Source organism: Bos mutus, chromosome 4 (genome assembly GCF_027580195.1).
Source record: "Bos mutus isolate GX-2022 chromosome 4, NWIPB_WYAK_1.1, whole genome shotgun sequence".
Classification (NCBI taxonomy): domain Eukaryota; kingdom Metazoa; phylum Chordata; class Mammalia; order Artiodactyla; family Bovidae; genus Bos; species Bos mutus.
Genome location: NC_091620.1, coordinates 53,344,594 through 53,362,054, shown reverse-complemented (window position 1 = coordinate 53,362,054; position 17,461 = coordinate 53,344,594). Strand labels below are relative to the sequence as shown.

The 17,461-nt window shown below is 37.9% G+C and overlaps 1 protein-coding gene across 1 annotated transcript in view; it reads right to left on the bottom strand.

Moving 5' to 3' along the window:
• The window catches only part of GARS1 (glycyl-tRNA synthetase 1), a 53,285-nt gene that overhangs the window by 24,064 nt on the left and 11,760 nt on the right, over positions 1–17,461 (bottom strand). Inside the window, exons 2-7 of the mRNA XM_005889147.2 lie at positions 11,451–11,552; positions 10,479–10,581; positions 9,319–9,460; positions 7,789–7,877; positions 7,302–7,378; positions 1,654–1,799 (exon numbers count right to left, since the gene is read on the bottom strand). Coding sequence (XP_005889209.2) covers positions 1,654–1,799; positions 7,302–7,378; positions 7,789–7,877; positions 9,319–9,460; positions 10,479–10,581; positions 11,451–11,552 — 659 coding nt within the window. The remainder of the gene's footprint in view (positions 1–1,653; positions 1,800–7,301; positions 7,379–7,788; positions 7,878–9,318; positions 9,461–10,478; positions 10,582–11,450; positions 11,553–17,461) is intronic.

Here is a 17,461-nt window from a genome sequence, read left to right as displayed (position 1 = left end):
TTTTATAGAAAAAAATTTTAAAACAAAAAATAAAATTTTACCTTCTTCTCATTCTAATATACCAATTCTTTTTATTTTTTGGTTTTTATCCAAATATAAGCATAGTTACAGTTACTCTGCATATTTATTAAGTAGAATGTACTAAATTATGAATTCTTTCTTTTATGCTTTTCCATTTTATAAAAAGCAGTAAAATTTTCTTAACAGTTGTATTCTACTAAAATAAACTACTATAATTTATTAAGCAGTCCTCAAATTACTGGATGAAAAGGTCATTTTTACTTTCAATTTATATACTCTTTTTTTTTTTTGGGCAAAGTAGTCACATTTATTTTCACATTCATAATAAAATCCCACTATGTTATTGCTTAAAGACACAGAGCAAGAATTAGATGTTACAAACCTCTTTCAGAGCACAGGTTATCTTGAATTATCTTTTAAAATCCTCTTTTAAAGCAAGAATAGTTAAGGACATATTAAAACTAGCTGTTTTTTATTTTTTCACCAAGAACTTTACTGAACAACATTTTTGCTGTTTTGTTCCACTATCTTCTATCATTAATTAATACACTCTTGATAAGTATACCTTCCTTTCCTTTTGAATTCTTTCCTTAGATAAATTCACAGCAGTGGGAAAGCAGGTCAGAGGTCATGGCCCATTTTATGACTCTATATTAACAAAATGAAAGGCTCATCCTTTGCCTCTTTCCACAAAATATCCTGAATCAGCCCACTGTCTTACTCCAATAATACACTGTCACAGTTCATTTTTGTTATTCTTTACTCTCTACTCCAGGAAACATGACCTAGCTTTATCTAGCAAAACCTATCCTGTCTTACCCTAAAATGAGACCATGAGAAAAATATCTGAGGCTACGAAATGGAATACTTTGACTAAGTTTGCTAACAATGAACAAAGACTCTGGACATATAAATTCTGGATCATACTGCAAACTGTTACAGGTTTTCTACTCTTATCTGCAAAAACCACCTTTTAATGAATCAACATGCTAAACGTAGCCTGTCCAATAGGGTAGGCCACTAGCCACACGTCTAGTGATTAAGACTCTGTTCCACCACAGGGGCCACAGGTTCCACTGCTGGTTGGGGAACTAAGATCCCACATGCCATGTGGCATGGCCAAAAAATAAATAAATAAGTTTAGAAGTTCAGTTCCCCAGAAGCACTAGCCCCATTTCAAATGCTCATCGGCCACATGGTAGTGGTTAGTCGCTACCATATTGGACAGGAACAGCTTACAGACTATCTCCACCACTGCAGAAAGTCCCACCGGGCAGTGTGACCTACACTGAATGGTTTCTAAAGTCTCCCTCAACAAGTTCAATAGCCTTCAAAATCAATCTTCAACACTCTCTCCTGCCCTATGCAGTAATAACTATAAGAAGTGATGATTACAGACTTCTGTATTTATGCCCTCCCCCAAATGACAATATATACTAAAAAAAAAAAAAAATTATACTTAGGAAGAATTAGAGGAAATAAAATTTTAAAATATATCATTATTTCTCCTTAATATATTTGTCTGTACTTCCTACTCATTTTTCAAACATTTTCCTTCATGGTTGATATTAATATTTACCTTTTATTACAAGTAGTTATAATAATATTACATAAACAATAAATGATACATACCCAGGCATGTTTCCTCCAGGTCCAATGAAGGTCTTAAACATTAAGTTAAAAGGCACTGGAGGGGAAAGATCATTTCCAGTAGTGGGAGATTTTACATTATAGTTTACAAAAAGATCTGCAAGTTCTTGCTGTCCATAGTTATCAAGCTAAAGAATACATCAAGAAAATGATTAGTGTAAGAGACTGAGAAAAAATAAGGCATAACAATAAAATATTATATTAAAACCCCACCCACCATTAAAATTCACCCAAAATAAAAATATCAGATTAACCTAATCTTCAAGATATCTATATTAAAACCATACCCAACTTACATAGCTTACATTCACCAACAGAGAAATAGAGTGTCTTTGTAGGACTGACCTAAAAACGTGTACCATTTCACAATGAAAGATAAGGCAAAATATCTCTTTTCAATTATAATAGTTATTGGTTGGCAAGAATCATGCAAATAACTTTACACAATGAATTTTACTACTCTGTATACTTAAGAGTCAGGTGCACTTCCCTGTCTATTAATTAAATATCCATGTAACTCCTCTCCCATTAGACATTATGCTGCTAAGCTGCTAAGTCACTTCAGTCGTGTCTGACTCTGTGCAACCCCATAGACGGCAGCCCACCAGGCTCCCCTGTCCCTGGGATTCTCCAGGCAAGAACACTGGAGTGGGTTGCCATTTCCTTCTCCAATGCATGAAAGTGAAAAGTGAAAGTGAAGTCGCTCAGTCGTGTCCGACCCTCAGCGACCCCACGGACTGCAGCCTTCCAGGCTCCTCCATCCATGGGATTTTCCAGGCAAGAGTACTGGAGTGGGGTGTCACTGCCTTCTCCGTTAGACATTATGGGAGAAGCTTGAAGGCAGAAGCTGTGTCTTATTCACTTCTGCATTTCCCAGTGCACTGCACATCCTATACATTGATGATCAATGCCAAACCCTCTAAAATGATATACGATCTCCAATTCAAAAACCTCGAATGACTATGACAAACCATCTAATAGTAAAGAATATTTAAAACTTAAAAAACATCTAATAAAAATAATTAGATAAATCAACTAATGATTTATGGCCACTCAGGATCAGAAAATACTGGGTAAATTGCCCAACTCCACCATGGATAGGTTGTGTGATTCAGGATCAAGTTCCTCCCTAACCTCTCTGAGCCTGTTTGCTTATCTGTAAAATGGGGAGAACAGACTTTACCTCGTTTCTTAGCCACAAAGAGTGAATCAATACCTTTTAGATAAACTATTAATATCATGCTTCATAAAGCTGAGAAGGAATCACAAGCATTAACAGATGCAGAAAATGCTATTATATGCTGAAGCAACAGATGGGCCTCTGCCCAGGAAATCCTTTGGGGCCATTTCAGTATCAGGCCACCTCCATGGGTTTCTAACACTTCACTCCTTGAACAACAAATGTAACTTACAGCCAGCCCTGTCTATCCACAGTTATTCTGTATCTGCAGATTCAACCACCTAAAAACTGTGTAGTACTGTAGAATTTACTACTGGAACACATCACAGTGTACATGGACTTGCAAAGTTCAAACCATGCTGTTCAAGGGTCGACTGTGTGTGTGTATATGAGATATCACACACATATATGATATGGCAATCAAAATCAAAATCCAAACTGTTTTTCTGGAACATGTACCTGATGAAACAGAAAGTCAGTGCTCAAACTATAAATTCTGACTTAACAAAACAACTACTTCCTGTTTCAGACAATTTATTTGGAAATGAACGAAGCTGTTAAGATCAAAGACACATACACACAAAATCCCTAATAAATCTAAAATCCTGAATGCAAAAGAGAATAATTTAGGTGTAATCTGAGGTGCTTTTCATGTCTTCTTTCTAGTAAGGGTCATGTCTTTGGAAAAGGAAGGAAATGAGAAATGAGGGTGTGGCCGTAACAGTATCAAAGTACAAGAATTCATTTTCTAAGCCATAAGCAACAATGTGGAAGAAATGAGTTTCAAAAAAGGAATAAAAATACTTCATATGGCCCAAAATAAATTGGCAGATGAATCAATAGCCAGATTAAGAAGTTTTTCAATTTAAATGATGAAGGAGAAAATTTCTCACCTAATGTTGGGAAAGCCAGATACTGCAGAGGAAAATCAGTAGGTTTAAAAAACTCAAGGCAACAGTGGAGAAGTGTCCAGTAATTTCCATCAGGAAAGCAGTGTTACGGGGTCCTCAGTTTAGTCGCTCAGTCATGTCCGACTCTTTGCAACCCCATGGACTACAGCACACCAGGCTTCCCTGTAAATCACCAACTCCCGGACCTTACTCAAACTTATGTCCATCAAACTGATGGACCTTACTCAAACTGATGCCATCCAGCCATCTCACCTTCTGTCATCCCCTTCTCTTCCCGCCTTCAGTCCTTCCCAGCATCAGGGTCTTTTCTAGTGAGTCAGTTCTTCGCATCAGGTGGCCAAAGTATTGGAGTTTCAGCTTCACCATCAGTCCTTCCAATGAATATTCACGACTGGATTCCAACATTCCAATATTCCAATATTCCAATGAATATTCACGACTACGATTGACTGGTTGGATTTCCTTGCAGTCCAAGGGATTCTGAAGAGTCTACTCCAACATCACAGTTCAAAAGCATCAATTCTTTGGCGCTCAGCTTTCTTTACAGTCCAGCTCTCAAATCCATACATGACTACTGGAAAAACCATAGTTTTGACTAGATGGACCTTTTTTGGCAACGTAATGTCTCTGCTTTTAATATGCTGCCTAGGTTGCTCATAGCTTTTCTTCCAAGGAACAAGCATCTTTTAATTTCAAGGTTGCAGTCACCATCTTCAGTGATTTTGGAGCCCAAGAAAACAAAGTCTGTCACTGTTTTCATTGTTTCCCCATCTATTTGCCATGAAGTGATTTCACCAGATGCCATGATCATAGTTTTCTGAATGTTAAGCTTTAAGCCAACTTTTTCACTCTCCTCTTTCACTTTCATCAAGAGGCTCTTTAGTTCTTCACTTTCTGCCATAAAGGTGGTGTCATCTGCATGTCTGAGGTTATTGATTATTTCTCTCGGCAATCCTGATTCCAGTTTGTGCTTCATCCACCCCAGCATTTGGCATGATGTACTCTGCATATAAGTTAAATAAGCAGGGTGACAATATACAGCCTTCATTCATGTACTCCTTTTCTGATTTGCAACCAGTCTGTTGTTCCATGTCCAGTTCTAACTGTGCTTCTTGATCTGCATACAGGTTTCTCAGGAGGCAGGTCAGGTGGTCTGGTATTCCCACCCCTTATAATTTTCCAGAGTTTGTTGTGGTCCACACAGTCAAAGGCTTTGGCATAGTCAATAAAGCAGAAGTAGATGTTTTTCTGGAACTCTCTTGCTTTTTTGATGATCCAGCAGACATTGGCAGTTTGATCTCTGGTTCCTCTGCCTTTTCTAAAACCAGCTTGAGTATCTGGAAGTTCATGGTTCACATACTGTTGAGGCCTGGCTTGAAGAATTTTGAGCAGTTTGAACATTCTTTGGCATTGCCTTTCTTTGGGATTGGAATGAAAACTGACCTTTTCCAGTCCTGTGGCCACTGCTGAGTTTTCCAAACTTGCTGGCATACTGAGGGCAGCACTTTCAGAGCATCATCTTTTAGGATATGAAATAGTTCAACTGGAATTCCAACACCTCCACTAGCTTTGTTCGTAGTGATGCTTCCTAAGGCCCACTTGACTTCGCATTCCAGGTTGTCTGGCTCTAGGTGAGTGGTCACGCCACTGTGGTTATCTGGGTCATGAAGATCTTTTTTGTACAGTTCTTCTGTGTATTCTTGCCACCTCTTCTTAATATCTTCTGCTTCTGTTAGGTCCATACCATTTCTGTCCTTTATTGTGCCCATCTTTGCATGATATGTTCCCTTGGTATCTTTGATTTTCTTGAAGAGATCTCTGCTGCTGCTGCTGCTAAGTCACTTCAGTCTTGTCCGACTCTGTGCAACCCTATGGACAGCAGCCCACCAGGCTCCTCTGTTCATGGGATTCTCTAGGCAAGAATACTGGAGTGGGTTGCCATTTTCTTCTCTAGAAGAGATCTGTAGTCTTTCCCATTCTATTATTTTCCTCTATTTCTTTGCACTGATCACTGAGGAAGGTTTTCTTATCTTTCCTTGCTATTCTTTGGAATTCTGCATTCAAATGGGTATATCTTTCCTTTTCTCCTTTGCCTTTTGCTTCTCTTCTTTTCTCAGCTATTTGTCAGGCCTCCTCAGACAACCATTTTGCCTTTTTGCATTTCATTTTCTTGGGTACGGTCTTGATCCCTGTCTCCTGTACTGTCACAAATCTCTGTCCATAGTTCATCAGGCACTCTGTCTATCAGATCTAATCCCTTGAATCTATTTGTCACTTCCACTGTATAATCATAATGGATTTGATTTAGGTCATACCTGAATGGTCTAGTGGTTTTCCCTACTTTCTTCAATTTAAGTTTGAATTTGGCAATAAGGAGTTCATGATCTGAGCCACAGTCAGCTCCCAATCTTGTTTTTGCTGACTGTAAAGAGCTCCTCCATCTTTGGCTGCAAAGAATATATCAATCTGATTTCAGTATTGGCCATCTGGTGACGTCCATGTGTAGTCTTCTCTTACGTTGGAAGAGGGTGTTTGCTATGAACAGTGCGTTCTCTTGGCAAAACTCTGTTAGCCTTTGCTCTGCTTCATTTTGTACTCCAAGGCCAAATTTGCGTATTACTCCAGGTATCTCTTGACTTCCTATTTTTGCATTTCAGTCCCCTATAATGAAAAGGACATCTTTTTGGGGTGCTGGTTCTACACTCAGCCTTACTTATTCATACACAAGGTAAAGAAAATCTTATTTCTTGGATGAAAAAAAAAAAAAGCATTGGTTGTTTTTTTTTTCTCATCCAAGGAAATAAATAAAATTTAAGAGATGAGCTGTGGTGGATTTCATGATCAAACATGGTGCTGGAGAAATACTTTGCTTAAAAGGATAAATGAGGTTAGAAATCAGCAACATTCACATACAGGCATGTGATCCTCCTGGGGCAAAGGTGTGCAATATTCATCAATTTTTAATGCAGTTTGTGGCCCCCCAAAAAGGGTAAGAACTACTTCTGATATAGAAGGTATTTCTGCATTTGCTAAAAGTCAGAATAGATGATCTCAACGCCTTCCCTAAAACTTGTCAACTTAAATACAAAACTAAAGGTCTACAGGAAAAGCAGGGGCCTGCTCCATCAGGTTCTAAGAACAGCACATAGTCATGGACAGTCCAATCAGAAGTAGATCAAGTGGCTGATGAGACAGCCTCACACAGATGTCTGCCCCAAATCTGCACACTGAACACTATCCATCCTAGACATTGTCCTGATTTTTGCTATTAAATCCAGAAAACTGGTTCCTGAGGAGAGAAAACTAATTTCATTTCTATTTACACTGACTTGCTAGTTTGGCAGAAATAAAGGGTTAACTATAAAACGCTAACAGAGAAAATAAAAACACAAAAACAGATGATATGAAGGACAGAAGGTAAGCTCTCCTTCTTTACTATTGTGACCAGGTCAGCACAACATGGAATTCAAGTCATCAAATGCTGAAAAGAAAGACAGCACCTACCTGGGTTATCATGATAACGTCTCTCAAGTACTTACCTGGGCCAAGACACTTTCCATCTCTGATTTCTTCTCAGCAGAACACTTCTTATCAGACATCAATTTCTGTAAATGAGCTGCAAGAATAGTGTTGTACATGTCAATTTTAATCAATGAGAAAAAAGGACAATGTACTTTTGAGTTCAACATTGGGCAGGTGAAAAAATGAACCCAAGGATAATGTTCTTAATTTATATGAATCCTATGGCTGATTTTACAGAGACAGTCATGATACTCTCTTGATTCTTTCGGTGACTTAGAATTTCTAATTATCTGTATATGTGTGTGTGTGTGTGTGTGTACATATATATATTTCTTCTTTTTCAATAAGGGACTTGTTCTATATACTAAGATCTGTGCACTTTATTCTTTGTATATTATGTCCCAAGAAAAAAAATGTAAAAACTTAAGAGAAATGTTTAATCCAAACCCTTTGCTTTGATCAATCCTACTTGAAAAGATGTTTACCTGAGATGAAAAGCCATACCTTTCAATAGATGGTCAGCACGGAAACACTCTCCATTTTTTAAATCTTTCACCATGAAGTCAGCAAATTTGTCTACATGGCCAGAAGTCCTAAGTTAATACCAAGTCAATTAGTCATTTTCATACAGCTTAACTCATAAATTTTACCTTTTAAGACAATCTGCCATCTATATATTTATCCATAGCTTACATCTGTGTCTGACAGATTAAAGCTCCCTTATCTATTACGGAATATCCCATGGTAGATAAAAACATATGCCAAAGAAAATTCTTCCTTAAATCTATTCCTACCTGCTCCCCAAGTTCTCCCTTCCCTTACGAAAAAAAATATTAACTAGATTATACTTTTTCACAAATTGTCAAGGTCTGTGCTACTTTTCAGTATCAGTTACTCCATGCCTATCCCATTATTATTAGTGATCCAAGCAAAAGCCAAAGCCATGGGGAATTTGACTAGCCAAGAATTTGTGAGAATTCAAATAGACACTGAACCTTAAAGAGTTTTCTGCCACTGAAACCTGTAGGGACACTGGTATTATCACTATGTGGCTCCTATTAGTGGAGCAAGTAGCTAAGAATAGGTTGTCTTGATCTTTTAGATCTATCATTAAGAATTCAACTTATTTTAATTGCCTGCATTATTGAGAGAGAGCCTAAAGTATACAAAAGGCTCCTCTGGTGACTCAGATGGTAAAGAATCTGCCTGCAATACTAGAGACCTGAGTTCAATCACTGGGCTGGGAAGATCCCATGAAGAAGGGAATGGCTACTCACTCCAGTATTCTTACCTGGAGAATTCCATGGATAGAGAAGCCTGGTAGGCTATACAGTCCATAGGGTTGCAAAGAGTCAGACATGACTGAGAGACTAACACTTTCACTTTAAAGTTTATAAATAGCAAAAATTAGCTCTTTAACAGGCAATATTAAATGAAATGATGAAAAATAGTAACAATTCCTCTTTTAGTTTCATATCCTGAAATGAAATCCTGACCTGCTTTCAACAATGTTGGTAGGAAGAATCTAAATTTCTGCATTGAAACGTCAATACAAATAGCAGTATTTAATTTAAAATATGTACATAGCTTTGCCCAGAACTTCTATGAATTTATACTAAAGAAATCACCAGGATATACAAAAAATTCATCTATTAGGATGTTCAGTGCCATCAAAACTCAGAAACTAAAACTTAAACGCCTATACTTATGCACCAGCTAAGTAAATTATGCCACATCTGTAACAGAGAATACTATTCTGTCATTAAAAATACTCTTGAAGCTTATTGACATAATGTTCACCTATATTAGGTGAGAGAAAGCACTGTGCTACTACTAAACACCACACTATGCTACTCCTAAACTTAAAAAAAAAAGGATAAATACCACATTTTAAATTGGCTATCTGTTGGCAATGAGTATATATTTTGTTTTTATTTTTCAGATTTTCACAATGAACATGGGCAATTTTTTTAATCAAAAAGTTACTTAAGTATATAAATTAAAGAATTTCAGCCTTCAAAGTAGAAATCTTACTTTAAAACTGGCTCAGGGGTAAGCATGGTACAATCAATCTCCAGGATCTGTTCCTCTTGGATAAAATGCTGCCTCCAGGTCTGAATAATATTGTTTTTTAAAGCACATCCAACTGGGCCAAAATCATAAAGACCACTAACACCTGCAAAATGAGAGGAAAATGTACTCTACCTTATCACTCTGAACAAATCAAAGTAAGAAGACATCAGAAACCTGAAAGGCTCACATATTCCCAAAAAATGTATTCAAGCCAACACTTCAAATCTCCCAATTCTAAAGAGTCTTATTTCCAACTAGCTGACAGATGTTTAAACTGAAAAGCTCTTATTCCATTTACTATTTCTGCATGTGAAGGTTGAAATTTCAAGAAGGATTAGAAAAACCTAAAAACAAAAAGAAGTTCCTCCTTATGCAAGAAACAAAATGAAAAAGCAGATTATAGTTTTCTGCCATAGAAATGAGAAAATAACTGGCTGCTTCAGTGGAATAACAATGATGCCCAATACCCCGTTCTCCAATTTATTCTTGGTATTTGGGCTACTATTTAAACCTCAAGAAATAAAACATTTAGAGATCTGCTCAGACTAAAAATCAAATCAAGTTTCAGTGGCAAAGTATTGAAAGTTTAATACTGTTGCAATAATCTCCGTTACTTATGAAAAAATATCAGTGAATTATATTTGTCTATATAAATTCATGTAGTGTTCAAAGGGATGTGGAAATTTATCTGCATAGCTAAGAAGAATGTTTTCACCTGGCAGTTGCCATAATGAATAATATTGGAACTAGGGTTTATCACTGCCCTGTGGGGAATGGCACAGTGCAGTTGGCCAGTGCTACAAATGGCCCTCTACTACTCCCAAGTCTCCACTGGGATTTTAAGAAGAGTCTGATATGTACATGGATACATCAAACACTGCCTACCCCTCCAATTCCCTAAGTCCTAATGGAAAAAAAGCCATCTTCAAGAATAAGGAGGGTAGAAGGAAATAAGAACTGGTATCATACCAAATGAGTGACTAAATAAATAAATGCAAGATATATATCCTCTGGTTTGCATGACCTGATACAAAGAGATATCAGTTGGCAAGTTGTGCTTTTCATTTAAGAACCATATTAAGGCCACTAACAACACATTTTTTCTTTCATTAATCCCCTACCTCCATAAATAGCAAAAGCTTGATCATAGAAAAACCTCCTCTTCAGGGTATCTTCCATTTTTGCTCTGTCTACAACATCATCTTTGGGCTGTAACGCTAGCTCCTGTAAGAGATTTTAAAGAGAAAATATGTGATTGAAGGAGTGAGTGGGAATTTCACTTTACACACCTAAATTTACTTTATTCCTCAGAATTCAATACAAAATTTATCAGACAAGATTTTCATACCCTTAAAACAATAGAAACCTTAGGGGTTTTTCCCTCTGAGTTACAGAAAAGACACCTTTTTAATTATTTAGGAAAATGTATGCCTATTCCCAAGATTATAAAACTAAGCTTACTTAGATGTAGATACTGATAAGCAGTATCTAAATTTTAGAGGATCACTGTAGTGAAATAGTGACTTAAAACTCCAAATGAGGAATTCTCTGGCTTCCCAGTGGTTAGGACTGGACGCTTTCACTGCTGGGGCTGAATTCAACCCCTGGCTGGGGAACTAAGGTGTCACAAGCTGCGCAGCTTGGCCAAAAAAAGAAAAAACTCCAAACGATTTCATTTTAGTGATGTGAGATAATTTGAAAGGTTTGTGAGCAGGTATTGGATGAATAAAACTTTTCCTTAAAAGAAAAGATTTTAAAACAGCATAACCATTATTTGTAAATATAAAAGAATTCATCAAGAAGAACACAATTGCCTTCCAGGGAATTAATGGAACACAACCAGTTTAGGGTTTTTGTCTGGTAGGAGAAGGAGTAGGTTAGGGGGAGGAACGTGTTGTAGAAAAGCTGACATTTTGAATTACACATTGAAAGGAAGGAGTCTACCAAGTAGAGAAGGAGGAGAGGGCATTCTGGATAAACAGAGATAGAACAACTTTCAAATTTTTTTCTAGGCCTCTCCCACCCACAGAGACTAAGTAAAGATGAGCAATTCTATAGCTACTTACGTTCCTTTCCGAGGATCCAAGACTCACCTTTGCTTCCAGAATCCTCTTGCGGGCTTTGAGCTCAGCTACCGCCTTATCTACATCTACTTGGGGTGCTTTATCTTCTTTGAGTTTTCGTACAAGATCTCCCTAGCCAACAAAGAGAATCAGTAGTCATGACTGGTTTCAGAAGTAAAGTTAGAAATGTGCTTTTCAGCACATCTTTTAAACAGTATCTGTGTAAGAATGAGGAAATTCAAAGGTTTATTATGTGAAAGGTTTATTATGAATACTATAGGTCTCTGCCCACAGCATGTATAATCTAAACATATAGACAGGTACATAAATAACTACACTTGCAGAGCAATTATTACTGGTTTGTTTTCTTTGTGGGGAGGAGATGCAGAGAGGAGAAAAGCACTGATCAAAAAGTAAAAACCCTGGTTGTGTCTACCGGGTAAGAATCTGCCTTGCAATTCAGGGGATAGGGGTTTGATCCCTGGTCGGAGAACTAAGATCCCATATGCCGCAGGGCAACTAAGACCACAGGCTACAATTAGGCAGCATGCACTCTGCAACTAGAGGAAGCCTGCTCCCTGCAACAGAGATCCAGCACAGCCACACACACACACACACAAAATAAGAGCAAGATAAGCACTGAGAACTCAGAAAAACCAATGAATAGACTACCATTTCCTTGAATCTCTGTTTTTTCTTGTACAAAAAAAAAAAAAAAATAGACTGTTTTAGTTTTCTGCTTACTTCTCTGCCCATTTGTTCTCAGTCACTTACCTTCCTCTGCCCTTTACTATTGCATTTTTTTCCTTGCTAATTTCTTTAGACTACTTTATTCACTTCCAACAACCTACCACCTGTACATTGATTTTCTTACAGTAATGTGGTAGAATAAGTAATCTGAGAGAACAAACAAAACGTTACCACATGGTCTGGGAAATTTCAAGATGAGAAATTAAAAGGTATCATATTAATAGAGCCCTGGGGGGCCCATCAGAAGCAACTGCTCTCTAAAGTAGACCTTCCATAGGCCTTTCAGGATTTTCAGTTTAAGGTTACGAAAATAATAAGCACTCAGCTCAAAATTTTAAAATCCATGAGGAAGAGAGCCACCATGAGTGAGACCCGGCAGAAACAACAAATAACAAAATTAGATCCTTTAAAAGTATTTGAATGACCAAACATACTTTTTAAATGCTCAAGATGTTTAAAGTAAAATAAAAAGAGGAATCAAAAACATGAGTAAAGAATAAGAGACTATCAAAAACAATCAGGGGACTTGAAAAAGAACCACATAGAACATTGGGAAATAATCACTGAAATTAAAAACCCAATGGACAGTTTAAACAGCAGATCAGACAGCTGAAGAGAGAATTAGTGACTTAGAAAAGAAATTATCCCTGGATAATTTTCATTCCATGGAATGGAACAGAAAGACGAAGTTGAAAATACAGATAATCATACACAGAAAAGAGAATGGAAATGGGATACATGTTCTCCTTATTCCCCTCTTGTCAGGAAGCATTTAACAGGAGGCTTCCTGTGTGCTGTTTTGCATCTGTCATGAATCCTCTGTCCCTTATTAATTCCTGAATATTCAGGAATTAAGTGGAGTAGCAAACTACTCCCGGGGCTTAGGAATGCATGCATTGCCTTCCTTAGTTTTTCCATACAGTGATAAATAACTATTTACGACCTTCTTCCTTTTTATGAACCATACGGTAAGAGTGATTATTTACAACCCTCTCTTTCATATCAATGACCTCATGTTTCCTTGACAACTTGTAAGTTTTTATTTATCTCTGCTGAAAATAGCTACCTTGTAAGACAGTATAAACACCCACACAATGTTGAATAAAACACCTTTGCTCCATCAGAGCTTGAGGCCCCGTGTCTTTCTTTTTTTCCTTCTCTCTCTCTCTCTCAGGCTAATTCTCTGGAGCTCAGAAACCCGTCGTGCTCATTCTCCTGCCCAGGCTTTTAAGACCCTCCTGAGAAGGCGCACTGTGCATTCACCCCCTTGAGAGGGCGCCAGGTGCCTATTGAAGTCCTTTAATGGACTGGAACCTGGTGGTCCGGAGTCACGACAAGAAAGTAAAGGAGAAAGAGGCTGATATTCCTTGGTTTATACAGAAAACCAATAAAGTCCCTGACACAGGGCTTGCTCTGTTCACAAAGACCTCAGGCACCCTCTCGATGGGGTGAAGGCATAGAGCGCCTTTTCGAGGGTCTTAGAAGCCCGGGCAGGAAAGTGAACCCAGAGGGCCTCTGCGCTCCAAAGAATTAGCCTGAAAGAGAGAGAGAGAGAGAGAGAAGACACGGGGACCAAAGCTCTGATGGAGCAAATGTGTTTTAACCAACATGGTGTGGGCATATATACTGTCTTACAAGGTAGTTATTCTCAGCAAAGATAAAGATTAAAATTCAAGACTTACAAAAAACATACATGATTCATATTAAAGAGACAGAGAGAGTTGTAAACAATCACTTTTACCGCATGGTTCATAAGAAGGAAGAGGGTATTTATCACTGTATTGAAAAACTAACAAGGAAATGCCTGGATTCCTCAGCCCCGGGAGAGGCTTGCCTCTCCTCTTAATTCCTGAATATTCAGAAATTAATAAGGAACAGAGAACTCCTGACAGATCCAAAACAGTATACAGGAAGCCTCCTGTTAAATGCTTCCTGACAGGTGCCCTCAGGAGCAACACAAGCCCTGTATCAAGGACTTTATTGGTTTTCTGCATAAACCAAGGAATATCAGCCTCTTTCTCTCTTTTACTTTCTTATCATCAACTCCGGACCACCAGGTTCCAGTCCATTAAAGGACCTCAACAAGTGGTGCCCGAACAGGAGCCTGGTACACTTTGCAGATTTGGACGGAGTGACCCCAAGGGCCAATTGAGGCCGGTAAGTACTAACAAATGGGTAATATGGCTGGAAAGCCCCATCACTTTTCTACTTTACTTCAGCACTTATTTAAAGTTCAGGGACTTTCAGTTTCGTGTCAGCGAATAGAAGCTTGCCTTCAGACAGTGGCTGAATGTAACCCTTGGTTCCCTGATGAAGGTAGTTTTGAATTAGAACAACATAAAATATTTCAGAATTTTCCTACAAGCCCTGCCCCGGTTGCTCCAAGTGCTCCTCTCCTGCCAGTGGGCACAAATCCTAAAGTTTCTCCCTTGCTAGAACCTAATGATTCTGGCAATGACTCCCCTAAGACACCTTTTGACATTAAAACCAACAACACCTTTCTGAATAACAATAATATACCTACTCACTCTCCTTCATGACAGAGGCTCTCTGAATTGCTGGCTTTACAATCACAGGTCTCTGAAGCCGATGGTTTCTCCGCCTTTCCAGTTTTTAGAAATCCTGACGCTCAAGGGCAAATAATACCTCATTATGAGGGTATTAACCTTCTTCACATGCAACAAATTAAAAAAGCTATAACTATGTACAGCCCACATTCACCTTTTACTAAAGCATTTCTAAATTCTATAACATCCTCTATTGGAGATTTTATTCCCCATGATTGACAAACTTTAATAACAGCTTTCCTTAAACGAGGAGAAATTCAAATTACGATGTCATCTCAGATTTTATGACAATTCAAAAAGGGGGATAAAATTGCTCAATTACTTCTTTTACCTTATATTTCTATTAACTCCTCTAATGATATACGGACGGGCGGATTCAGCAGTACATATCAAAAACAGTCCTTTTGGACATCATTAGTATCTGAATTTGCCCGACCAACTATAAATATCAAAATTAATGGTAAAAGATTTTCTGGTCTCCTCGACACTGGGTCTGATATTACTATTATTTCCAAACATTTATGGCCCAAATCCTGGCCTGTACAAAAAATTTCTTGCCAAATTGCAGGGATTTCTCAAACCAAAGTACAAGAGGTTTATCAGAGTACTCAGATTTATCCATGTGAGAGACCAGAAGGCCAATCTGCAACACTAAGACCTTATGTGATAGATGCACCCCTTAACCTGATAGGAAGGGACTTACTTATGTGATGGCAAACTCAGATATACATTCCACATTTTTCCTAGAGGCCACTGCTCATATAACTTGGAAGAATGACGAGCCCATTTGGACAGAGCAGTGGCCCCTCACAAAAGACAAATTACAGGCAGCTAAGGAACTTACAGATACACAACTAGAATTAAAGCATATTGAGGAATCTTGTTCTCCTTGGAACTCTCCTATTCTCATTATTTAAAAAAAAAAAAAAAATCTAACAAATGGCATCTCCTCAGTTCAGTTCAGTTACTCAGTCGTGTCTGACTCTTTGCGACCCCATGAATCACAGCACGCCAGGCCTCCCTGGCCATCACCAATTCCCGGAGTTCACTCAAACTCACGTCCATCGAGTCAGTGATGCCATCCAGCCATCTCATTCTCTGTCGTCCCCTTTTCCTCCTGCCCCCAATCCCTCCCAGCATCACAGTCTTTTCCAATGAGTCAACTCTTTGCATGAGGTGGCCAAAGTACTGGAGCTTCAGATTTAGCATCATTCCCTCCAAAGAACACCCAGGGCTGATCTCCTTCAGAATGGACTGGTTGGATCTCCCTGCAGTCCAAGGGACTCTCAGGAGTCTTCTCCAACACCACAGTTCAAAAGCATCAATTCTTCGGCGTCTCCTAACAGACCTTAAAGAAGTTAATGCATCTATGAAACCTATGGGTGCATCACCTACCACTATTCCTTAAAATCGGCATATTATTATTATTGATTTACAAGATTGCTTTTTTAATATACCTTTACACCCTTTAGACCGAGAGAGATTTGCTTTGTCTCTCCCTTATCCTAATCATACTGGACCCCATAAATGGTACCAATGAACTGTACTGCCACAAGGGATGATGAATTCTCCCACCATGTGTCAGTACTACGTAGCCAAAGCCCTTGAGCCTGTGAGAAAGCAATTTCCTAACTTTTTTGTTATTCACTATATGGATGATACATTGTTTTCAGCTCCATCTATCTTAGAAACTTAACACATGTTTGATATAGCTCAACTATGCTTAAAAAACTCTGGATTAATCATTGCCCCTCAAAAAATTCAAACCTCTACACCTTACCATTACTTGGGGTTTGTTGTTAATAGACAATGTATTACTCCCCAACTAACTCAGATCCGTACTGATAAATGATCAACCTTAAATGATTTTCAAAAGCTCTTAGGTGATATAAATTGGATTAGACATTCTTTAGACATTGCTAATTATCAACTGAATAACCTATTTAATACTTTAAAAGGAGATCCTGATTTAAATAGCCCTCATTCACTTTCTCAAGAGGCACGAGAGGAACTCTATTTGGTGCAAAATAAATTACAAAAACAATTTCTTACTCACACCAAACTAGATTTACCTCTAGAATTATTTGTACTCCCCTCTCTTCATTCTCCCACAGGACTTCTTGCCCAACAAGAACACCCAGTAGAATGGATCTACACCCGTTTTAGGGGAATAAAGTCACTTACACCCTACCTTAATTTAATTGCTCTAATCATTATCAATGGAAGAAATAGGACTAAAACTCTAATTAGCTCTGATCCTCATAAAATTGTAATACCTATCAATAAATCTCAATTTGAGAACACATGACAAACGTCTACCAATTTCCAAATAGCTTTTCTGGAATATTTTGGAGAAATTACATTTCATTATCCTTGTGGTAAGCTGTGGAATTTCTTCAAAAATACTGAATTTATTATTTCTCACGTTACCAGCTCCCAGCCTATACCACAGGCTGAGGTTTTTTAATAGAGATGGGACTAAAAACGCCAAAGCTTCAGTCTGGTCTCTTAAGGAATATAAAGTCTTTTATACTAAATTTCATTCTGCTCAACAAAATAAATTATATGCTCTTATTCAAGTTATTTGCCTACATCCTTTCCCCATTAATATAGTCTCTGACTCTATATATTCAGTTTTTGTATTAAAAAACATAGAAACCTCCACGATAAACTCCAATCAACCTATTATTTAACAACTCTTTTTTGAACTACAATCTGTTTTTA